A 23,755-nucleotide genomic window follows, 5' to 3' on the forward strand; every position below is an offset into this window, starting at 1 on the left:
TTTCAGAGAATTATCTGTTTTATTTTTCTCATACAAAGATTTTTTTACTTATAGTCAACCTTGTTTTGTTGTGATGCTTTTATTTCAAAGTTTCGGAAAGTATCCGTTCACTTATACTTTAGCTGCTTTGAAACTGAGAATTGATTGTTTTTTCTTTAAAACTAAAGATTTTTTGGTGACGATAGAGCATCATTTAGTTTAAAAAAAGTGTCTTACTTATCCCTAATTTATGTCAATTTAACAGTTAATAATCATTTATGGAAACCATGAAAAAGTATTCGTCATTTTTCTTCTGAAAGAAATAAACTTCTGAAAACGACTTTTAAAGTGCAATTTAATGAGTGCAAAATTCTATTTTGCAAATTACAATTTGCAAAACTGCAAGGTTACTTATCGAGTCCATGGCAATTAATTGTTTAAATGTTTACTATAGATGTTTAAGCCCTTGAAGAAGGCCAATTTGTTGTGTTGCATGTGCAAATGTACCTTATGTTAACTGCAGAAAAATAGCATATATATTGGCATACAGTGAGAACCAGAAAACTATGGAATATAAAGTCAACATAAAAGCAATATTTAAGGGATAGTTAGAAATTGCCATTACTACTATCACATATACTTAGTTTTTATCTAAACTCTACTTTTTAAATCCCTACATCTTTGCAACATGATGTTTTAGACCTTTCATATTTCAAATTACGAATTCTGTGAGATCACGTAGTCTCCGGTTGTAAAATATAGGGATTAGAAAATTTTAGTTTGTGGGAAAACTCAGTTTTTTTGATTGTTATATTTTTTACATGGCCTTTTAAATGCATTTACATTTAATATGACGTTTAAATGTTTTCTCACATTTCATTTGCTCGTGATATTGTAGAAAAACCTATTGTTAAGTTGGTAGCTTTCAGAGACACAGTAATCCATGGGTTACAAGCTCGCACGCAACAATCGATGATAATTTTGCCGAGGACTTTTTTAAAGCTTCAACTAAAAACAAGTGTTTTAAAGCTCTTAAATGTTCATGTTCAAAGCATTCTGAATCTATGTGCAGACCAGGAACAAGAATTATAGTTCTATTGTTTTAACAAGTATAATTAATGTTAACCTGGGCGTATTCAGGAATTTTTCAAGGGGGCTTTAAATTGCTTTGCTTAAGGGGGGGGGGGGCTAGCACTCGTATTGGCTCAAAACCCCTGTGGAAACGATAGATTTTACTAATCCAGGGGCCCCTATAGCCTCCTCCCCCTGTCCAGTATTGTGTAGGGGTTTAGAACTGGGAATTGTATAATGGATCTCTGTACTGGAGCTACTTTTCTATTTAGCACTGTCATCAACTATCTATCTATCTCGAAATCTGTGAGCTTTTTCATAAGCATTATGTTTGGTGGGCTAACTTTTAATTGATCTTTTATGAATTATTAAAGGCATTTTTTTTAAATTTCTAACCATCCATAAACCCATCCCTGACAAACAAACAAGCACAATCATATATATATATAGATAATAGGTTGACCATCACTTAAGGCGAAACTTTTGAGTTGGATCTCTGGCAAAGTTTGGATAATCTAAATAAGCTTAGCCACAGTTCTTCATGTTAATGGATAAACCTTAGCCGCAGAATCTATTTCATAGGTGACATGCAGTTTTTGGCAGATTTAAGAATATCGAATTCTCAAATTTAAGACTTTATACCCTCCAAATGTATGCAAAAATGTCAGGGTCCTATTCATAACTGTTCCCTTGAAACCTTTATCTGATCAATAATGTGGAAGATATTGTTGTTTTTAAGTTTAAAAGAGTTTGATTTTGATAATTTATGCGCATGTCACTTTTCTAAAGAATCCACAATATTAAATTATCTTTTTTCAAAATTCAAAATCTATCCAGGTACAACTCAATTTCATTTTACTTTCAATGTCAAAACCGGACATGATCTCATAAACTATCAAGACCAAACCAATAGACCTTCCTTGACGTCGACTGATTTTACAGGAGAAAGCTTACATTGCCTGGGGTTTGAGGCTTATCATAACACCTTTCAACATGGTGGAATAAACTATCATATCTGGGCAGGAAGGTACGTTGATTCTTTGAGGATTCGTCAAGTTAAACAGGAGTCCAAGCTTTCGGTACACAATAACATTAACTTCCCCGTGCTCCCCTTGGATCCAGAGTACGAGATGGTAAGGAATAGGTCTAAAACATCCATTCAAACAGAATAGGTATTTTTCTTGCTCAACAAGCTGCTCTAGGTTTGCATCAGCATTTTTTGTGCATTTTCCTGGCTGTTTCGTTGATTTTTCCTGATTTCCATCTTTGTGTCCTTGTGCAGGTTTGATCTTGTTAGATTTGATTCGTCTATCCTTTTCCTTTACGATTCTTCTCTAATTCTTTTAGTTTCCTTTACTTCTGTTCCAGCTGTATTTTCCTTGCCCCTGTAAGCCCTTTCTGTAAGCCCTTTCTGGTTGATTCTCTAACACTGGGTTAACTTTCTTACTGACCGTTCTGTGCTTGTCTAACTCCGCATTTTTCTGGATACTGCAGATGTGGAATTTACAGATGTAAGTGTTGGTTATTCTCAAATAGCTCTGCATATCATTTTCATTGACTAACTTCCTTGGTCCTGCAATTTCTCTTCCCCTTTTATAGATCTTCTTTTCCGTGTTTATTTTTTTCTCCTTGAGCATTTCATCAATAAATTCTGCCAGGCTTATCTTGTCTTGAGCGTTTATTCTCTGGTATCTTTACCATTGTCATGTTTCCTGTCTAGGTATCCTGTTTCCAATATAACTTCGTCTTGCCAGTATGAGCTCTTCTTGTATTCTCCTTCTTTTTAAGTTTCTTGTCTCGGTATTCCTGTTCCTGGCTTTAATCATATTTTTGTTGGGAGAATATCTCACCGTAATCAAAGCAGAGTATCTTCCAACTAAATATATTTGGGTTTCTATGTTACAAATTAACGTTGATCAATATAATTAAAAGTTTTATGTGGATATATATGCAACGTAGTTAAGCTAATCATATTACCTAGTTATTTACAGTGCAGTTAAGATAAATCATGGTTTTTAGGTAGCTATTTACAACGTAGATAATTAATAATGTACAACGTTATTCAGGTTTGCAGATATAGTGCTACACAATATTTATTATACAGGAGTTGACATATCATTCAAATTCATTTACTTCCTGTTTACATAACTAATTTAGCGTGAAGGAATTCTACTTTTTCAACTAAAAATATCAATTCAAATAATTATTCAACATCACATCTCAAGGTTAAATAATGGTTTGAAATGTTTAGTGTAACCTTGATTATCATCAACTAGATAAACTGGAAGGAATAATAGGAAAGTATAGGAAAGTATAGGAAAGTATAGGAAAGTATAGGAAAGTATAGGAAAGTATAGGAAAGTAAAATAAACTGAATAGTCACCATTACTATAATAAACCATTTCAAGGGAATTATAAGAATGTCGAAATCTCATTTTTAAATGAAAGAATAAATCGTTTTATTTTGCAACAATTATATTTTCCCATAAACAGTTTATTTTTGTATGTAGTTCAAAAGAACATTATACTAAATTGTTAAATTATTTCTTTTTCAGTGAAATTAAAATGCAGTTTTAATGCCTGGCATTTATCATCCAGAGGGGCCTGGGACACTGGGACACCCTGGTCCAACGGGACACCCTGGCCCTGGGGGACACCATATGGATGGTCCCAATGGACCACCTGTGGGTGCATATCCTCCTAACGCACACAGGAGTTTAAGCAGAGATCAGCTTGCGCGTGCTCTTTCCCTAGGATCAGCTAATAGATCTATGTTTAGGGTAAGTGGATCCATCATTGTATAGTTTTCATGTAAACCGTTAAATTCCAATTTTTAAATTTTCAAATAATACGCATTAAAATTGAAAGCAAATGTGTTTTTTTCTTCTTCAAATTGTTAACTTATTTGTATTGTAAAATAAATCAATGTTTACACTTTTTAATTTAAATTTTTTTTACTTTCATTATCTTTTAATAGATCTTTCACCTTTTAAATAATCCTTTTTTTTGATTAAGCATGATCATAATGTAATGTGTATCTGTAATAAATAGTGAGTATCTAGCTGTAATAAATAGCGAGTAGAACAGGTTGAGGTATTGCTAGCTCAAGATAGTGTCCTAGTTGAGACATTGATAGCTCAAGATAGTGCCCTAGTTGAGACATTGATAGCTCAAGATAGTGTCCTAGTTGAGGCATTGATACCTCAAGATAGTGTCCTAGTTGAGGCATTGCTAGCTCAATATAGTGTCCTAGTTGAGACATTGATAGCTCAAGATAGTGTCCCAGTTGAGGCATTGACAGCTCAAGAAAGTGTCCTAGTTGAGGCATTGATAGCTCAAGATAGTGCCCTAGTTGAGGCATTGATAGCTCAAGATAGTGCCCTAGTTGAGACATTGATAGCTCAAGATAGTGTCCTAGTTGAGACATTGATTGCTCAAGATAGTGCCCTAGTTGAGGCATTGATAGCTCAAGATAGTGCCCTAGTTGAGGAATTGATAGCTCAAGATAGTGTCCTAGTTGAGACATTGATAGCTAAAGATAGTGTCCTAGTTGAGGCATTGATTGCTCAAGATAGTGTCCTAGTTGAGACATTGATAGCTCAAGATAGTGTCTTAGTTGAGGCATTGATAGCTCAAGATAGTGCCCTAGTTGAGGCATTAATGGCTCAAGATAGTGACATAGTTGAGACATTGATAGCTCAAGATAGTGTCCTAGTTGAGGCATTGATAGCTCAAGATAGTGTACCTAGTTGAGGCATTGATAGCTCAAGAAAGTGTCCTAGTTGAGGCATTGATAGCTAATTGCTAGTGTTCCTGTTGACATCCATAGCTAACAAGATCGCGCCCAGTGGTAGGGGCGTTGATCGATTAAGAGTTCGTGTCCTGGTTGATATTGAGAGTTGACCAGAATGTATCCGGGTTTAGACATTGATAGATAAGTGAAACTGGATCATACCTGGATAGATACGAGTTATAGAAACCATTCTAGAGTAGGGTATTTACTACATATGTCTATATAGACAATAGTAATCCCTGTTTTTCTGTCTGTTTGTCTGTTTGTTTGTTTGTGTGTCCGATCAAAACTCGGGATCCGATTTGCCTAAAACCTTGTTAAGGGGAAATGTTTTTTAACTTGACTTAAAGGGACAGTAAAGGAAAAATGAAAGGGGGTATAGGCTGAAAGCTAATCACTTTAGCTCTTGATCGCGACCCATGAAAGTCATATCTGATGTTCCTGTCTCGAGAAATTGATATAAAACTGTGTCAAATACATACGAAAATTAATATATATACAATTTTGGATAAAAGTAGTAGGTTTAAACAGATCATATTCAGCAAATAAGCAACCAATCTGAAAATGATGATATCCCAGAGGAAGCTAATTGTAAATTAGGTTTACTTTTATATTTGTTATTTCTATTTTCAATAGATTTCATTCATAATATTATTTTTACGTCCGTATTACTTGATCAGAAATTCCACCAATGGCAGTGCAGTAAAGTGGTCACGTGATACAGGCGGAGACACGTGACCAGTATACTGCTCTGCCATTGGTGATAGTTCTGGTCACGTGATTTAAGTTTCAGATTTTCAAAATTTTACATATATGAATTTTCGTATAATTTTAACATAGTTTTATATCAGTTTCTCGAGACAGGAACATCAGATATAACTTTCATGGGTCGCGATCAAGAGCTAAAGTGATTAGCTTTCAGCCTATACCCCCTTTCATTTTCACTTTACTGTCCCTTTAAATAGAGAAAGGCAAAGCTGGGTTCTCAAGCAAGTGCCGATTTAGGTTCACAATCCTTTTAGTGTATCAATATAAGCATAATCTCTAAAGGGTTTAGAATAAGCTATTTCGGGGATTCCCTGTTATTTGGTTCCTTGAAACTGGGTCAACGATATTATTTTCAAACTTAATATACAATACTAGGCTTTTTGGGTGTTTCGCGTCCTTTTTACAAATGGATTTTTCAAACAAGAGCATTCAACGTTTTTCCATGATTTTTTTCTTCAATTTTGATGGTCCATAAACCTTCCCATGGGTCATGTGAGGTCCCACACAAAATTTGGTCCAATCAGTTTAGGTGTTTTGACGTTTATTGGACACAAACATACAAACAAGCAAAATAAACATAAATTTGTAGATATAGTTAAACCAGCATCAATTTCAGTGAACCCATTCGTATTCTTTCCATTTTAATGTTTTTTTTTCGATGAAATTATGATTTGCAATTTGTTCTTCTTTTTATTAGGACTATTCACTGCCCGGAAACATGTTCAATGGAAATTATGGCGGTTTACCGGGACATCCAGGAAATCCGGGAAAACATGGTCATCCACCCGGACACCAAGGAAATCTACTCGGACACCCAGGACATGTTAGACATCATGGAAACACTGCACAAGGACCTTCCAGCCTTCCTGTTCATCCAACTCATCAACCCTTGAAGAAACAACTCTCCGCCAAGGAATACAATTGTTTTTTTTAAGCAAAGGAACTGAATACTCTTCTTAAACTCTGATTTTCTAATCTCTATATTTGCAACCTGATAATCTTCATATTGCAAACCAAGATGTGCTTGCTCTCTTGCAAAAATCGAGAAGTATTTTGCCAACTTCTGCTTTTAAACTTAAGCTAAAAACATGTGCGTTGCAGTCTAAAAATGTATATGTCTAGGGCTACAAAAAATGATAAGACTGTTGATGAGGTAAACTCAAATACCAAGTCGCTGCGACACTTTAAAGTCGAGGCTGTTAAAAATTGGAAACTAATATTATATCTGAGATATCAGTGATTTCAAATATTGACTATTTGACCTAGTAGTAGCATAGCTACACGCAGATCTGTCGTTGTAATAAAAGTAAGTTCAACCTATAGAAGTGTAAAGTCTGACCGCGTCAACCTCGTTGCACCGGCTAGTCCTGTACACAGAGCTAGACCAACTTTATTGACCCCTGACAGGCGGTTCAGTACAAACTGAGACCAGAAAGGTTGACCCGGCTCGGAAATTCAAATGTACTTTGGCTGCCTGTGGCTAGCACTTTGAAATATAAAAGTATTAGAAAATTACTGTTAGCGGCGAATATTGAATTTTAATAGAAAATTCAATTTTAAAACTAAAGTTTAAACAAATGTAAATGGAAAACCAGGAACTGACAGGTGCCCCACTAATCAGCTATATGCCCAGAAATAGGAAAGTGAAGAAAAAAATGAGGTATACATTTTTAAATTTATTAATATATAATAAAATATTTAAGGTAAATGCAAAATTTAGTTTTTTTAAACGTTCTTATTCGAGAGTGCACTGCCGAGTATTTGATCAAATTATTTAAATTTTGCAAAAAATGCATTTTATCAGATTGAACTTTGAAAAGTGTTTACAAATGAAATTAGAATTCCAAAAATATCTTTAAATATATAGATTTTTTATTTATCGAGGGGGGATTGAGTTTTGTTCTTAAACATGTTTCTTCAATTATTTTTGTCCATATATTCTATATTATGTAGACATTTTACATTTGAAATATATATATATAATTTATATTTATCATTAGAAATATCTAAAAATAATATAGCTATATATTAATATTCCAGTGATCCTATGCTCCGCAACCGTCACTGTTCCCAGCCCAGTTCTAATTTCTACTTGGGACAGAATCTTTACAGAAACATGTATCTTCAGGTATACACTCGGATACAGGCTCATAACTAGGAATTCAAGTATATTCGGATACAGGCTCGTAACTAGGAATTCATGTATCTTCAGGTATACTCGGATACAGGCTCGTAACTAGGAATTCAGTTCCCTATCCCCTCCCCCCATTCGTTTTGGTTCGTTTTTTTGCATGGAGGCGCACTACCCTTACAGTCCCTTTAAATAATAAGAATTATAATCTTGATTTTTAGGATGTTTATCATAACCCAGTGTTTGCTGTTCAGTCAACTCCTGTTTCTTCGGTCAATCATTACACTCATCTTAGGTATAGATCTATCAATCAATTTATCTATTTAGCTATCTATATCTATATATAAATTTGGCTTGTCTGTCTGTTTGTTTGTCTGTTTGTTTGTTTGTTTGTATCCAATAAACGTCAAAACGGCTGAACCGATCGACTATCTATCTATCTATCTATCTATCTATCTATCTATCTATCTATCTATCTATCTATCTATCTATCAATCTATCTATCTATCTATCTATCTATCTAGAAGGGAGAGTGTGGTATCTACGTCCTGTGACACCTTGTCTGACTCCTACAGTTTGTCAAGTGATGATCTGGATAATTTTCTACCAAGGATAATTAAACCTAGAAGGTAATTTTTAATAAATTGAATTTGATGTAATCGAATTTTTTTAAGATTTGGTAATTTAGAACTGATCACGGGTCATAAACTTTCTTATCCCTATTTCTTTGAAATTTGGTGTTTTTAATCTTTGATATTTTAAACTTTGAATTCAAGCTAAGTTTGACATAGAAAAAATTTTTACTGTTGGGTTGCAAAGGTATTGGAATTATAAAATCAGAGTTTGAGGCGACTGTCATTTTATAACTTGTAAGTTCCTGGGAACCCTATTGTGAATTAAATAGAAGATACGTAATCATGTCCAATTTATTTGGAGAAAATTTGTTTGAAAGTGAAGACTTACTGAGTCTCAAACCTCGACACTTAAAACACAATGTGCCACGTCATTTTTAATATTTCTTCATCGAGATTTGAAGATGTTTATATTAAAGCGTCATCATTGCTATTTATCATGAGAATCCACGCTGGATAGATAGAGGTTGATGGACAGGGTTATGCCCGCTGGAATAGACAGGGTTTACCAGAAAGGACTTTAGGCCTAGGGACAACTCAATTATCCATTTTAAATTTCATAATTTCCTGTAGATCTATATTTGAGATTTTTCTTGCTAAACCTTTCAGGATACCGTTGCAAGACTTTATTTAACCCTAAACAGTCTGTGGGGGGGGGCGTTTGGCGCCCCCCCCTTGTAGTTTTTTTGTCCTGGCACTTTCATTTTTGACACTATCACCGTGAAATTTTTTCTTAAATTTTATTTAAAAATTCATAGAGTAGGGTAAGAGCGGAAAAAAAATCTGGTCTGAAAAAAATCTAAAATAGAACATAACTTTTTTGTGACAAAGCTAAAGATCTAAAAACTATATTTTTAAAAAGCCCTTGAAAACTGCATTTAGATTTTAGAAACATGTGTCACACTTTGATATTTGTTTAAAGCAATTTTTTGACCCTTTTTAGGCATTTTTCTCAATCCTCCCTAGCACCCAAACTATTGAAGTTATCGGTCTAACTTTTTTTCTACGAGCTAGCCTTAAAATTTGGGTTAAACATGCATGTAACCTTCCGATAAAAAAGGGGATTCAAAACGCTAATCTTTTTATTTCTTTATCTAGTAAATAATCTGGAAGACATGTTTCTTAGAGCTTGAAATGTGTCTTAGCATAAGAATTTCCTGCATTGTTTCTGGAATCTAAAAATTGCTGTATGTGAAAACCGCAAATGAAAATAATCAATTTTCAAAAAGTTAACAATAGATATCTCGTATCAAAATTTTAAAATTTTTCCTCCAACAAAATTTGATGATCAATAAAATTTTGAAGAATCCAAGTTTTATTTTTATATAAAATCCGCGAATTTTTCTACAATGTAAACAAAGAGAAAATGTTCACAATTGAAATAGAAAATGTGCGTGAAGCGCCCTTAAAGCCTAGTTTATTTATATCTGACTTGTTTATGATGGAAGGACAAGGTTATTAGGACAAAAGCGTCAATAATGTATACTTCCTTTACGCAATATAGTTTAAAATCATTCTTGCGTCAACTGAGAAGAAAGAGGATTGAGTCTAGCTCAACTTTTCTAATCCCTATATCTAAGGAACCTATTGGTGTAAACCTTTGATATTTCAAACTTAGATTATTTGATTTAACAGAATTCATAGCTTGAAATATCTAAGGTCTACGGTATTGCGTTGCAAAAATATAGGAATTATGTCCACTATTTTAGGATAATTCAGATAAAATGAAAATTGACTATTCTTATCTGTGGGTACTCTTGTAGATTTATGCAACGGAAACAATGAACGAAATTGTCAAAATTGAATAGAGAAATGCTAATTTCTATAAATTTATAAATAGTGGGTAACTTGATAATACTATATATTTTTAAACACGTTTTCCTTCACAAAATGAACAAGTTTTAAACGTTAATCTTTATTTCAATTTTATAGGTCTAATTATAACACTAATTAATACTAGTTAGTTCACAGTCTTATAGATATTGATAAAATACTAAATAACTTTATACATACATTTTCTAGGAAATTAACAAATTTTCACATTTTCCTAATGGGCTTTAAACACTTGATCCAAGTGCCATGTCAAGTAGATTTAAACTATCCAGATCATTGTAGCCGGAGAATTGAATATTTTCCTAATGGTGTTTAAACACTTGATCTAAGTACCATGTCAAGTAGATTTAAACTATCCAGATCATTGTAGCCGGAGAATTGAATATTTTCCTAATGGTGTTTAAACACTTGATCCAAGTGCCATGTCAAGTAGATTTAAACTATCCAGATCATTGTAGCCGGAGAATTGAATATTTTCTCGAGCTTTTTTCAAATCCTTTCGATTAACTTTAAAGGTCAAAAGCAGATATTTTTTGTCTTCATTTGAAACAAAATCACACTTTTGGTCGAAAAGATCGGATTTAACAAGATGGTGAACAAATTGGTGAACTAGGAAAGTTCTCTGAATGGGTTGGGAGTAGAGATATTTGATGAAGAGATTATGGCCAGGCTTAATCTTGAACCTGTGCTCTTTCCTCAACCAAGATGTTAACTCAGAACTGAGAAACATCAAGGTTTCGTCAGATCGTGTCACCAAAACATCTTTGATCTTGGCATATTCCTCCTGTAGGGCTGGGAAGCTCAGATCTGTCTCCAGGAGTCTGTACACCTCGGAGAGGGTGAGAGGTTTAGTAGATGCAACAACTACAGATAACACCTCTGCTATAATATTCCTGTATGTTGTGTTGGAAGGGAATTTAATACTAAATATTAGATGGAATACTTCATCAAGGTTATGTGGGAGTTGAGAGAAGGAATCAGAGCGTACTGTGAGAAATCCATCTCTAATTAGCTCCAATATTAGATTTGCATACAGGAATGAACCCTCGGCTTGGTTCAGAATGAATTGAACTAGTTTGGCAAGAAGCATATTTGTTTTCTTAGGGTTGGAGTGGGATATATTGGAAAGAATTCTTGAGGAAGCGAACATTTTAGTTTCTATAAATTCTTCTAAATCGTTTTGTAATCTTAGACTCTCCTCCATATTCAAACTAACATTGGGAAGATGCATCAGGTTTGTAAGCTCTGATCTATCACATCTATGAGTAACCACAAGCTTGAGCCAGTCTGGGAATCGTAGAATATTTCTGCTGAGAAAGTTTGCGATGGTGTTGCTCTTTACTCCAACCTCGTTCTCCAGTCCATCTATCAGAATTAGAGCTTGGTTCATGTGTATTCTATCTTGCCTGTACAGTTTATAAAGAGGATTTAGAATCCCTCTTTCCAACCCAACCTGGGGCGCTTCCCGTAAACTATCCAGGGTTTGAATCTCTCTAAGATTAGGATCAGTCTGGAGTAGATCTTTATATGCCCCTAGAGCTGGGTGCTGGGAGAGTTGAGCTGCTAGAGAGTGTAGAAACCTAGCTAGGTCTAAAGTTTTAGGGTCTTCAGGGATCAGGAAATGATATCCAACCACACTTGAAGCTAGGACGGAGTCATCTGGATTTCCTCCGAAAAAACTTCTCTGAACAAGATCAAGAATTACAGAGGTCTTTCCAGATCCTGAAACTCCGGTTAGAACCACCCCTCTGCTGTTCTTCAAAAACCCCTCAATTGTCTCCAAAATTTTCTCTCTTCTTAACAATCTGCCCATTCCAGGGACCTCAAAGTACAAAGGTCGAAGTGTGAGGGGCTTCTCTTGTAATGTTCTTTGACTAGCAGCATGTTTTACAGGTGTTGATAAAACATCATCAAATGAGTCATCAAGGATTGAAGGAGCAGTGTCAAAGTATCCAGAATCATTAATGAATCTTTCACTAAAGTTAGAAACTCCGCTGCTGGAATCAGAGAAAGTCTCAAGATCTACTTTTGGGGAAACGTTTTTAGGGTTTTCTAACTTTTCTTCTTTCAACACTTTCTTGATCCTTTTTATGCTTGTGCTAGCACATTTTGGTAGAGTGTTGTTTGTCAGTAAATCGTCGAACTTTCGATTTATTTTGCTCGAAGTTCGCCCCATTTTAGTGGATTTATATCAGTAGATTTAACTATATATAACTGTGTGTGCTTTCTTTTCGACTGTTATAGATTAACTGAGAATTTTGGTGGATTTTCAATCCATGTTCAACTACATTGCACCATGATACGTCATACCTCGGTCATACACCGCCTTCCCCTTCCTTTAAATTTCATCATATTAAGTTCTACATTCCACGAATCTATTTCTCAATGTAGAACATCTTTTTAAATGTGTTTTTTTTAGAATTTTCTGGAAATAATTCGACAATTTTTGTTGCAACATTCATTTGAGTTTTGTTCTTAAACATGTTTCTTCAATTATTTTTGTCCATATATTCTATATTATGTAGACATTTTACATTTGAAATATATATATATAATTTATATTTATCATTAGAAATATCTAAAAATAATATAGCTATAGATAAATCAACAATCGAAATGTTTTTTCATAATTTGATAATAACCTTTCATCTTAAAAATGACATCCTCACACTGTTTCAAAAGTAAAAAAGTGTATATTAAGACAATTTCAGTGTTATCATGTAATAAATTATAACAGTTACTCGACCTCTATTTTTGATATGAATAAGAGAAGAATTAGACTAACCAACTAGAACGTTCTAGAATAAAGTTCTAGAATTTACTAGAAAGATTACAGAGTACAAGAGATGAAAAAGAAAGTTTTCTCCCAATTGTAAAACCATGATGCATTGATTTCAAGGCCAGAAACCTGCAGGATGGTTCAAGGCCTGAATGTCAGGCCTTTTCAAGTTTATTCACCTATAACTGCCTAGCTCCGGGCGGGGTCTAAAGCACACATGTCAACTGCTTATATGACCAGGATCTGGATTTAACATTAAATTTTTTTTAATCTCATTATTTTTTATAAAAACATATATGTTTTGGGTTTTAGAAGAATAAAGTTGAAAACCCTAATCTCAAATAAACTATTTTTTTAGTTTAGAATTTGAAGCGTAAATTGAGGCTAAAATTCTTGCTTAAACAAATACTTTTTTAATTGAGAAGAAATGAATAACAAAATGTTCCAAAAACCCGGGAAAAATTACGCAATTCCCAACACGTGTTTTATGTTTCGTCAATCAGCTGACTCAGGAAATGTCTGTAACATGACGCAATTTGACTTTCTCTTGAATGACCTTCAAAGTATATTGTAGGCCAGAGTGGTGCAGTTGCTTGTATAAATAATTCATGAAAGTTTGACTTTTGTAAATGCATTCTTTCTATTTTTTACTATAGTACAATACATTCATGCTGTAGAAGACTGAAAATGGGAAATTTTCAAGTCAAAAACAGGAACAAAATATGAAAATGACAAGTGTTTGTCAAAAATAGATAAAATTTCTGAAATTTAATTCCGAAAAAAACTCATTAAAATATAATTTCAATTAATTCATAATTATAAATATCTAGATAAAGTCAGGGGTGGATACAGGGGGGCGGGGGACATTCGCCTCCCCCCGAGATTTCGAATTTTTTGTTCCTATTTTCAGAAAGAAACCCTAGTGCAAAACAGGAAAAATATCTGTCTTAATAAACTATAGTGTGTGAAAAGTTAAAAATATAGTTTTTCAGTCTTTAGTCATTAATTTTGACTTTTTTTGAGTCTTTTAAGTTAAAAAAAAATAAAGTGAATATATAAATAGACAGACCAACACATGCGTAATTAAGTGTGCAAGGGCCCCCCCCTTGCACACTTTTTATCCAAGTATTAGCTTAAAACTGTGTCAAATAATCTTTCCCAAAGAAATTTGTAATTAAAATAGATTAAAATCAACTCGCTGATATTTATATTCTCTTTGAAAACAATTTTGTATGTAATTCATACTAGGTCATTTTTTATATTTTATGTCGAGGTTAAACTGATTAAACATTCTTTTCAAGTAATCTTTTATTTAAAGTTGAATAAAGTAAATTAATTAAATGTAGAATTATACTATTCAAAACTTCTGTTATAACTTCACTGAAAGGAATTCATGGAATTATTCTGTTGAGTGAAAATTTATACAAAAATTATCTTTTATGTCGAATTAATTTGAATTAAAATTGTAGAAGGCGAAAGAAGGAGAAAAAAGAGAAAAAGGAGAAGAAGGAGAAGAAGAGAAGGGCTGAGGAGGAGAAGGATGAGGCTGAAAACTGTCTGGGATCTGAGAAACAATGGTTGCCCCAGGGCCTCCTATCCGCAGAGTCAAGTTTTGATTCGAGGTCAGATTATAAATTAAAAGGAGTGTTCACCTATTTCCAAATGATGTACCCTATCTTAAGCCATCTTTCCTTTTAAAGGTGTTTCGATTCTCGATATTGGGAAAAATTCCATCGAAAATTTTGATATTTTAAACTAAGAAGCTATTGATCAACCAAAATTAATAGTTTGAAATATCAAAGGCCTACGAAATCAGGTTGCAAAGAAAGGGATTACAAAACTCAAATCCTTTGTTGGACATTGTAGTGTGATGCTAATGGGAATTAAGTCTTAGCCACAAACTTTGATTTTATAATCCCTTTATCTTTGCATCCTGATGTTTTTGATCTTTGATATTTCAAACCATGATTTCTGAAAGATTAAATGATCTAAATTTGAAATATTAAAAGGTTTGCACCAGTAGCAAAGATATCGGATATTGAAAATTTGAGTTTGTGACAAAGACTCAAATCCTTTAAATGTTTTTTTGATAATTTAAAAAAATTAAATGTTAATATTGTCAATTTTTATTTAAAATAAGAAAGGTTTCTTACTATATAAATTATAAGTTTTGAATATTAAAAAATACGTTTTAAGATCTGAATCTGGAAGTTCTGAAGATGATTCACCAGTTCGACCCAAACTTAGCCACACCCTTTCAGTCCCCGCCTACTCCACCTACTCAAACTTCTCCAGCTATCCCAGCCTAGAGGCGGGCATTAGTAGACCCGCCCCCCGTCTTTCTATCACCAGTGATTACAGTAGTTTGAACAGTAATCATAGTGATACACAGCCGTCATCATCTACAGGAATAAATAATAATAATAATAATAATAATAATAATAAATGTAATGATGTTGGTTTAGATCATCTGTTTGATTCTGACTCCTCTAGATCTGAATATGAAACAAGGTGATGAATTCATGAAATCACTACGATCCATCTCAAAGGGACAACTCCCAATAAATTAACGTTTTTTAACCTTTTTCAGAGAAACTTTGAAGAAGATATTGTCGTTTTTCTATGGATTAATTATTTTTGTTCGGCCTAAGGTTTATAGGGTACCGTTGTGAATCAGACAACGGATATTCCACTCTTCGAGGGAATTAACGCAAAAGTAATTTTAAGAGCTGAAATGTTGTCATTTAAGATTTTATTTTTATTTTCTATTTTTACTATATTTTGTAGGGAGAAAGGAGTGAGGGAAACCCCACTGGTTGGTGGGGAAAATGAGGATGAGGGGGGAAATCATGAACATGGGGAAAATTCTCCCCCTTTTCCCCTGGAGAAACCTGCCTTAAAAGAAACACGATCTATCAGTTCTTCATTTTTCAGGTAAAATCACGAGAAAAAAAAAACAATACTATCAAAATAAGTTCAAGTGGTCAATTCTTACAATTTCTTCCATAGTTTCTATAGCAAGAAATCCGTTAGTCAATATCTACAGAAACTAGTATTGAAAGTAACTAATTTTGAAAGATACCTAATGAATATCTCATCTATTCTTGAATAGTTATACCAGGCTTTAAATGTTGCGAATCAGACATACCGCTTTGAGGTTCACTTTGTCAAAAGTATTTTTACGAACAAAGATTTTTTAAAAGTTATTTTTTTTATTTAGATCCCCTAAGATGATACACAAGCTTGAGACCAGCGAGAAAAGAACAAAAAGAATTTTAAGAAAAACTAATTCTTGGCATCAGGCAACTCAACAGGTTTGTACAAAAATGAGAAAAATATAAATCTGAGAAAATGTCTAGTTATATTCGTCTTGTCTAGTCCTTATAGTTTTGTTTTCCATTCCCTGGCAACAAAAAACATATTTTTTCCCATTTCCCATTTCTCCCTATATAACTCCCATGCTAAAACTCAAACTTAAGTTGTGTGAATTTTATCTTGATGATTTTCTGCATTGGGTTTGTAAGATTTCCACTTGTAAATTACGTTGTTTTTAAGCCTCATGTTTCAAAAATATTAATTAAGTTTTAGAATTGGTTATTTTTCTCAAGTTTTAAAACTCCCTCTTGTTTTAAATTTTAAATTTTATGGGTTAATAAAATTTGCTCCCCCCCCCTCCACCGTTTTATGGGATAGCTAGGGTTAAAATTATTCCCTCAAGATTTTCCGCTGCAGGTTTAATTGATGGAAATTTGGGACATAATTGTCAATATTGAAAATTGTAAAAAGAAGATTTAATATCGGAAAACAGAAAATCTTTAGATAACTATTAGTTTTTAGAAGGATTGCCATTGTATTAATTGCTGAGAAATAACGGTTTATGTATATTTTGTTCCAGGCTGAGCTGGAATATTATAATATTGAAAATCTCATCTCATCTTAAAATATGATAAACCAACCTTAAACTAGATTTAAAGCTCATAGTTATATATTTCATGCTTGTCACTCAGAAGTAAAAACTGTATTCCTTCAAAACAAAGGAATTAAGACTTTTCTACAAAGTGCAAACTTAATTTGTCTCATCCCTATATCTTTGCAACCTGATTATTGATCTAACTGAATTCATAGTTTTAAATATTTCAGGTTTATAACATGGGGTTGCATAAATGTAAGGATTAGAAAATCAGAGTTTGTCATAAAGATTCATTTCATTAAAAAAATATAAAATCGAAAGACGGGTCTATACAATGCTCAATTGATTTTAACTGCAACCTTGCGATTCCATTAGCGCCTGATCCAATTAGGGTTCCGTCATGTGTTTGGTGTCTATTCTGAACCAATAGAAATAGTATGGCAGTATCATCTATCTTTCTATCTATCTCATCATCCAATTATATTTGAATCCTTATATCGGGGCTAAACAGTAAATGGAAATATTTACTTTTACTGAAATTACAGTGCACTGCAAACTTGATGGATAGGACAAGAAAGCCAAGCAAATTCGGCGAACATCATTTATAAATGTTGTACTTTTAATGAAACATTTAAATATGTATAGATCATGGGATGGAATTAATCCAAGTTTAGCACGGTACGAACTTCGTAGAGCTTTCATAATACATCAAAGATGGCAGTGGCAATACGGCGGGAAGAAAAATAGACGAGCCGGGACTATAAATTTTAAACAAGATAATAAGTGATTAAATAAGATTTTAAGGAAGGATTGTTGACACCAGGATATTTTTAAAAAACCATGATTACTTATATCATTACTTATATACAAAAAGTTTAAACCATCAGATAGCAAAGATATGGGGATTAGAACATTTGCGTTTGTGGCAAAGGCACAATTCATTTGTTCCCCCGTTCTTAGATTTCAAATTTTTTTCTTACAATTTTCTATTTTTTAGGATGATCCGAGGGCATCTTTCTCCCTCTTCTCTCCGGCAGGATCTATAGATCTTTTATCAGGTATCGGGTTCAATCACACCATCTTTGAACGTCGTCTTCAAATATATTTCAAGTCTTTTTCCCCACGATTCAATCCTCTAATTTTACTGTCAAAATAATATCTATTTTTGTCATGGTCATGGGTATTATTTAGTGCAAAAACGTTTTTGCCGGGATTTTTACTTTTTATAGTTCGGTTAATATTGAAATATTAGGCGCAAATTTTAAATTTCAATAACAGGTCTAAAAAGTTATTTTATCGCTCTGTTGTAGGGCGATAAAGTCCAGTTGTCGCCCAACAAGGGGGAAAATTTGCTGTTATAAATTCCCTGAAAACTGAATGAAGAATTTAAATAGAATCATAAATGTTTTTTTAAAAAGTATCTTAGGAATTACACTATTTTATTTTTGTTTCTAATGGTTTTGACTCATACTGTAATGTAAAACTGTTTAGGAATCAGAAAGCATCTAAGTAAACTGGATTTAAACATGTTGGAAGATTAGAAAACAACAGAGGAATAAAGAAGAAAGAAAAACAAAAATGAAACAAGTGACTGGAAATAAAATTTGTTTTCCAGTCTCAGTCTCTGCTTTATGGATACAGTGTTTCCATCAACACATGTTTTAATATGTAGTAGAGAGTAAATGTCGTCCTCTTGAGATTAGTTGCTGAGTTGTTGCATTTTATTACTTCAATATTGATTTAAGTTACTATCACAGAATATCAAATGAAAACGATACTTGTAGCATAAAATCATAGAAAGCTTCTAAAAAATCCCAAAAAATGACATTTATATTTCGAAAATTGTCTTTTTGAAACTCATTGGTAAACGACCCCGAAGTGTTTCTCTTAATTCGTTTTCTCCATGAGAAATGTAAAAATTGTAAAAATTGTAAAAATTGTCTATTTATATATTTATATATTTATATATTTATACATATTGGGACATAAATCGGATATGGGACATCAATAATTTGGAACTTGGGCCGCGCATCCAAACTTTAGTTTTCTTAGTTTCTAAGATTGCGTAAGATACAGGGTGTCCTGCAAAGATTAAAGGTCGTCTTTAATCTTTCAAAAATTATAATAAAAATTAAACGTCTTTGAAGCCAATTCCATCATATGTGTATATATATAGTAGCTGAAATTACCGTGGCCCGTGGGTTTCCTCAAAAAATGTCAGCCAATTCGGTAAGACTCCGACCGTTGGCCAGCTATAGCTAATATATAGATTTGCATTGTGCAATGTAGCAACCAAAAAGATTTTAATTTGTGTGCAACCTTTGAGAGCTATAAAACACCAGCATCGACATTAAAGTCGTTTCTCAACAGCCATGTGTACTTGGACACCCTTTAACTTCTTAGGATCTTATATAATCTATTGAACTATTTATTTATTTATTTATTTATTTAACTAATTATTTATTTATCTAAAAACAAATATTTAATCATTTATCAAGTTAAACAAAAACTATTTAACACTGTTTTTGTAGCTTTCTATTTATTTTTTATTCTAAATATTTAAAAAACTCATTATCGAATCTCCATTTATTAAGATTTATATTTTTGCCAAAACTTAATTATCTATTAATATCTAATAATCTTGACATATTTATATTTATATAATGGTAGGTGGATATGGAATGTATGGGCTGATGGGTAAAACATGTAAAAATGTAATTTGTTGAAACATTTATTGAAAATATAATCATTAAATCAAGCAAAAACATTTTTATTAACACAGGATTTAAGTCTTTCCCACAAACTCAAATTTTCTAATCCATTTATCTTTTAAACCTGATGATGTAAACCTTTGATATTTTACACATAGATTGTTTAATCTAACAGAATTCTCAGTTTGAAATATTGAACTATCTATTGGGTTTTAAAGATATGGGTATTAGAAAATCTGATTTTGAAACAAAATTTTAAAAAATTTCTTCACGCTTTGTGCACAACATTTTTCCTCTTCTCTAGAAAATTTAGAAAGTCTCCAGAATGGAGATGATGAATTTCATATGTTTAACTTTTGAGACATCGATATATCATAAATATAAGGTCGTTATAAAAGCTTTCGATGTCTTCTAAGCTCTGGGTTTAACTGCAGCTTTATTAGGTTTCACGAAAAAACTTAAATAAACTGCTTAAAAATTCTTTATTTCAAATGTTAAAACAAATTTTTACATAGATATAAGTTCAAGAAAAAAATAAAAGACGGAAAAATATATAAAAATGGATTAATATATTTGTTGAAGAAATTGATGATGATGAGAAGGAATTGTACTTCATGAAAGTGGGAGAAATGATCTGAAAAATATATAAAAATGGATTAATATATTTGTTGAAGAAATTGATGATGATGAGAAGTGAATTGTCCTTCATAAAAGTGGGAGAAATGATCTGAAAAATATATAAAAATGGATTAATATATTTGTTGAAGAAATTGATGATGATGAGAAGTAAATTGTCCTTCATGAAAGTGGGAGAAAAGATCTGAAAATCCAATTTTAGTTTTATTAAAGATTGAAGAAGAGTCGAAGTGTTGTAAAAACAACTTGATAAAACTAGAGAGAGAGAACACTGCATAAGAATGAGGCTTAGTCTAACTTCGTCTAAGGTGCTAAGCTTAGAAAGAGAAGCAATATGATAAAAAGGGAATTTTCATTAAAAAAAAACTTTTATTTAATATAAAAAGGGGAGTGTTCGCGAAAAATGAAAGGGGGTACAGGCTTACGGCTAAAAATAAGCACTTTGGATTTGTTACGTCTATAAGGAGAAAATTGTTAAAAACGACTCATACCGAATTATTATGATTATTTTACAATCCGAGTTGAATGTTGGGACTTTCTTAATTTGTATGGAAACTACGTTCTGCGGTATGAGTCGTTTTAACAATTTTCTCCTTTTAGACTCAAAAGATAGAAGTAAGATTAGTAGTGATCTAAAGCGCTTATTTTTTGCCGTAAGCCTATAACCCTATTTCATTTTTCGCAAACACTCCCTTTACGTTGGTTCTGTTTTATTTTGGTTTCATATTCCTCTAAACGAATCTTAACAATTCAGAAGAAATATCGTGAAAGAAGCAATTCTTTTGTAATAATAATTCGTCTATAATAAATAGTTCTTATTTCAAAAAAGGTCAAAGTAATAAAAACCCTAAGATGGATCGATTTGCATTTTCTAAATAAAATGGAAATAATGGCATTATTTCATTCTCTAGAAATAAAATGAATAAAAAATGAAAATAGAAACAATCAAATTAAAGGGTGTGTTCGCGAAAAATGAAAGAGGTGTATAGGCTTACGGTGAAAAATAATCGCTTTAGATCGCTACTAATCTTACTTCTATCTGTTGCGTCTATAAGGAGAAAATTGTTAAAAAAGACTCAAAGCAAAGAACGTAGCGTCCATACAAATTCAGAGAGTTGCAAATATACAACTCGGACCGTAAAGAAATCTATTTATTTTTTAAAAAGTCATTCAGATAATACAACCTGAAGTCATCGATTATTTTCGACGTATTCATATTTAGTTAATATTTCATAAAATTTTTAATTTTAATTAAAACGCCGAAATAGTTGGCCGCCAGGTGTCTCTGCTCTCGATGGTTTGAATGATCACACGTGGCAAAGACACCTAGCGGAAAAACGTCGTTTAAAGTGCAATTGTATATAGAACAAATTAATATAAAGAAATATATATATAAATATAAATATAAATATAAATATATAGAATTTTTATTATTTAGTACCTTGAGAGTTGGTAGGCGAGGTTTGCTAGACGGTTTGAGAATCTCTCATTCTGCTCAATCATTCTTTAAATAAACAAATATTTTAAAGGGACTGTCATCATTTATACTGACTCTACCTCGATCAAAAAAGTTTGTTTTTCCGATTGTTATTGCGATTATGCCCTTTTTAAGTTGTCAGAATTTATAAACAGAAGGAATTGAGTTTTACCACAAATTTATATTTTCTAATCTCTATGTCTTGGCAACCCACTTTGATAGTTCAAACTTTCATTTCGGTTTCATTTCAGTTTGAAATATCAAAGGATTACACCAAAAATTAGAAAGTTGGAGTTTGTGGCCAAAACTAAGCTTCCTTGACATTTGTCTGCCTGCTAAACTATTTTCGTTCTCAGTGTCTTCATTTGCTGAAAACTGCGACGTTTTAAATGTCAAATTTCGACTTTTAAGAAAAACGATTTAAAAACATTTTGTTAAAAATACGACCTTTTTAAGTTGTCTGCTAAGAAAGTAAAAATGTTCTTGTTATGAAGATATCTACATCCTGCCTCGGAGTGCAACAAGGAACAAAAATGAACACCTGAATTTCAAATGTACGTTATACATTTGAAAATATAAAAATGCGAATCAACAGTTGTTTTGATGTTTTAAAAGAAGGATTTCATTTTTTTATGTTTTTCCGAAACAATCTCTGTGAAAAGTATTTTCGAACCGTCATTTCGATTTTTATAATAAACGAAAAAAAACCACATTTTGTTGTTAAAATTTGTATTAAAATAAGTAAAATATATTATTTGATGATTATCACAAACACTTTTGTAAACTTTAGCGAAAAATAAGTCATATTTGAATAACATAAAGCAAAATTTATCGCAAAAATATACCGCGAAAAAAGCTTTTTAAAAGTTGTTACAAAAAATGGTGCTTCTCATTGGTCATGGAAATGTTCAATGTTTTCAACAATTTTCACCGACCGGTCTTTGGACCGTTCTATATCCTACCAGTCACTATGGCTGGGCACGTTCCACCTTTTCCTAACCGTTTCGTTAACGGTTAGTTACCGTTAAAAAATAAAGACATTTTATGTAGCCGTTAGTTTTACAGGAACGGAACGTTCTTTTCGTTAACGGTATTTTCCGTTTTTAAAGTTACCGTACGTTAGTTAACGATCTCAATTTTATTAATGGTGTTAACAGAAATTATTCTGCCGTTAACGGTTGTTTTTTGCAATTAACAGCATTACATTTTTAAATTAATTTTTCTTAAAACATAAAAAGCCAGGGAATTTCAAGGGTCAAAAATAAGAGTGCAGGAGAAAACAAAGTAATTGAGTTTTTGACCCAAACTGAAAATGTCTAATCCCCAAATCTTTCAAATCTGATGGTTTAAATGTTTGATATTTCAAACTTAGAATATTTGATCCAACAGAATTTTTAGTTTGAAATATCAAAGGTTTACGGCATCGGGTGAAAGAGATATAGGGATTAAAAAATCAGAGCTTGTGGGAGGAACTTAATTCCTTTTAGAGTAAAGATACATATTTTCTTTCTTTAAGCTTCAACATTTTTCTTTGCATTCATACAGTTCAAAGGGAAATGCAATAAAGTTTGAAATAAATGAATAAATTCAAAATATAGTTTTGCATAAAATTATTTTTTATTTTCATAAATATTGTAAACACTAAAATTTCCACAATTTCTTAATGATTAAATTTCATAGTTTCAAGTTTAGCAAATGTTTGTGAATTTCGCAAATCCAGTGTCATTATGATCAATTTTTTAAATCCTAAACATGAATAATTAAAATCATAATATATAGTCCAATGAGCCTATTGATGTAACCTTTGAGTTCACAAACTCTTGTTATTTGATCGAACGGAATTTATTGTTTGAATTATCTAAGGTCTACAACATTGGTTTCCGATGATGGATTAGAAAATCAGAGTTTGTGTCAAAGATTCAATTCCTTGGGGAACATTTTTAAGTGGTATGATAGGCTTGAAGCAATTTGAGCAAGGTTCGAAGGGATTGATTGACAATATTATAAAAATAACAACAAGACACAAAAGTGTGAG

The 23,755-nt window shown here is 32.4% G+C and overlaps 1 protein-coding gene and 1 long non-coding RNA gene across 3 annotated transcripts; one reads left to right on the forward strand and one right to left on the reverse strand.

The window, feature by feature from the left end:
- The first annotated feature begins 2,057 nt into the window (after positions 1-2,057).
- Positions 2,058-18,456, forward strand: LOC111708239 (uncharacterized). Its single transcript, XM_023481548.1, has 14 exons — positions 2,058-2,077; positions 3,606-3,830; positions 6,309-6,524; positions 7,207-7,271; positions 7,652-7,739; positions 7,964-8,037; positions 8,267-8,371; positions 14,456-14,608; positions 15,183-15,394; positions 15,452-15,497; positions 15,774-15,920; positions 16,207-16,300; positions 17,894-17,954; positions 18,388-18,456. Exons 2-14 carry the CDS (start codon positions 3,627-3,629, stop codon positions 18,435-18,437), a joined length of 1,515 nt encoding a protein of 504 aa, XP_023337316.1. The 5' UTR covers positions 2,058-2,077; positions 3,606-3,626; the 3' UTR covers positions 18,438-18,456.
- A 1,678-nt stretch (positions 18,457-20,134) lies between these two features.
- On the reverse strand, positions 20,135-22,266 carry LOC111708249 (uncharacterized). 2 transcript variants are annotated; one of them, XR_002766610.1, is made up of 3 exons: positions 22,168-22,266; positions 21,685-21,747; positions 20,135-20,241 (listed from the first exon to the last, which is right to left on the reverse strand). It is a non-coding gene; the product is annotated as an uncharacterized LOC111708249 (long non-coding RNA). The 2 variants fall into 2 exon arrangements; XR_002766611.1 differs by lacking the exon at positions 20,135-20,241 and adding an exon at positions 20,299-20,334.
- Positions 22,267-23,755: the final 1,489 nt, after the last annotated feature.

The sequence above is a fragment of the Eurytemora carolleeae genome, unplaced genomic scaffold (genome assembly GCF_000591075.1).
Source record: "Eurytemora carolleeae unplaced genomic scaffold, Eaff_2.0 scaffold867, whole genome shotgun sequence".
Taxonomy (NCBI): domain Eukaryota; kingdom Metazoa; phylum Arthropoda; class Copepoda; order Calanoida; family Temoridae; genus Eurytemora; species Eurytemora carolleeae.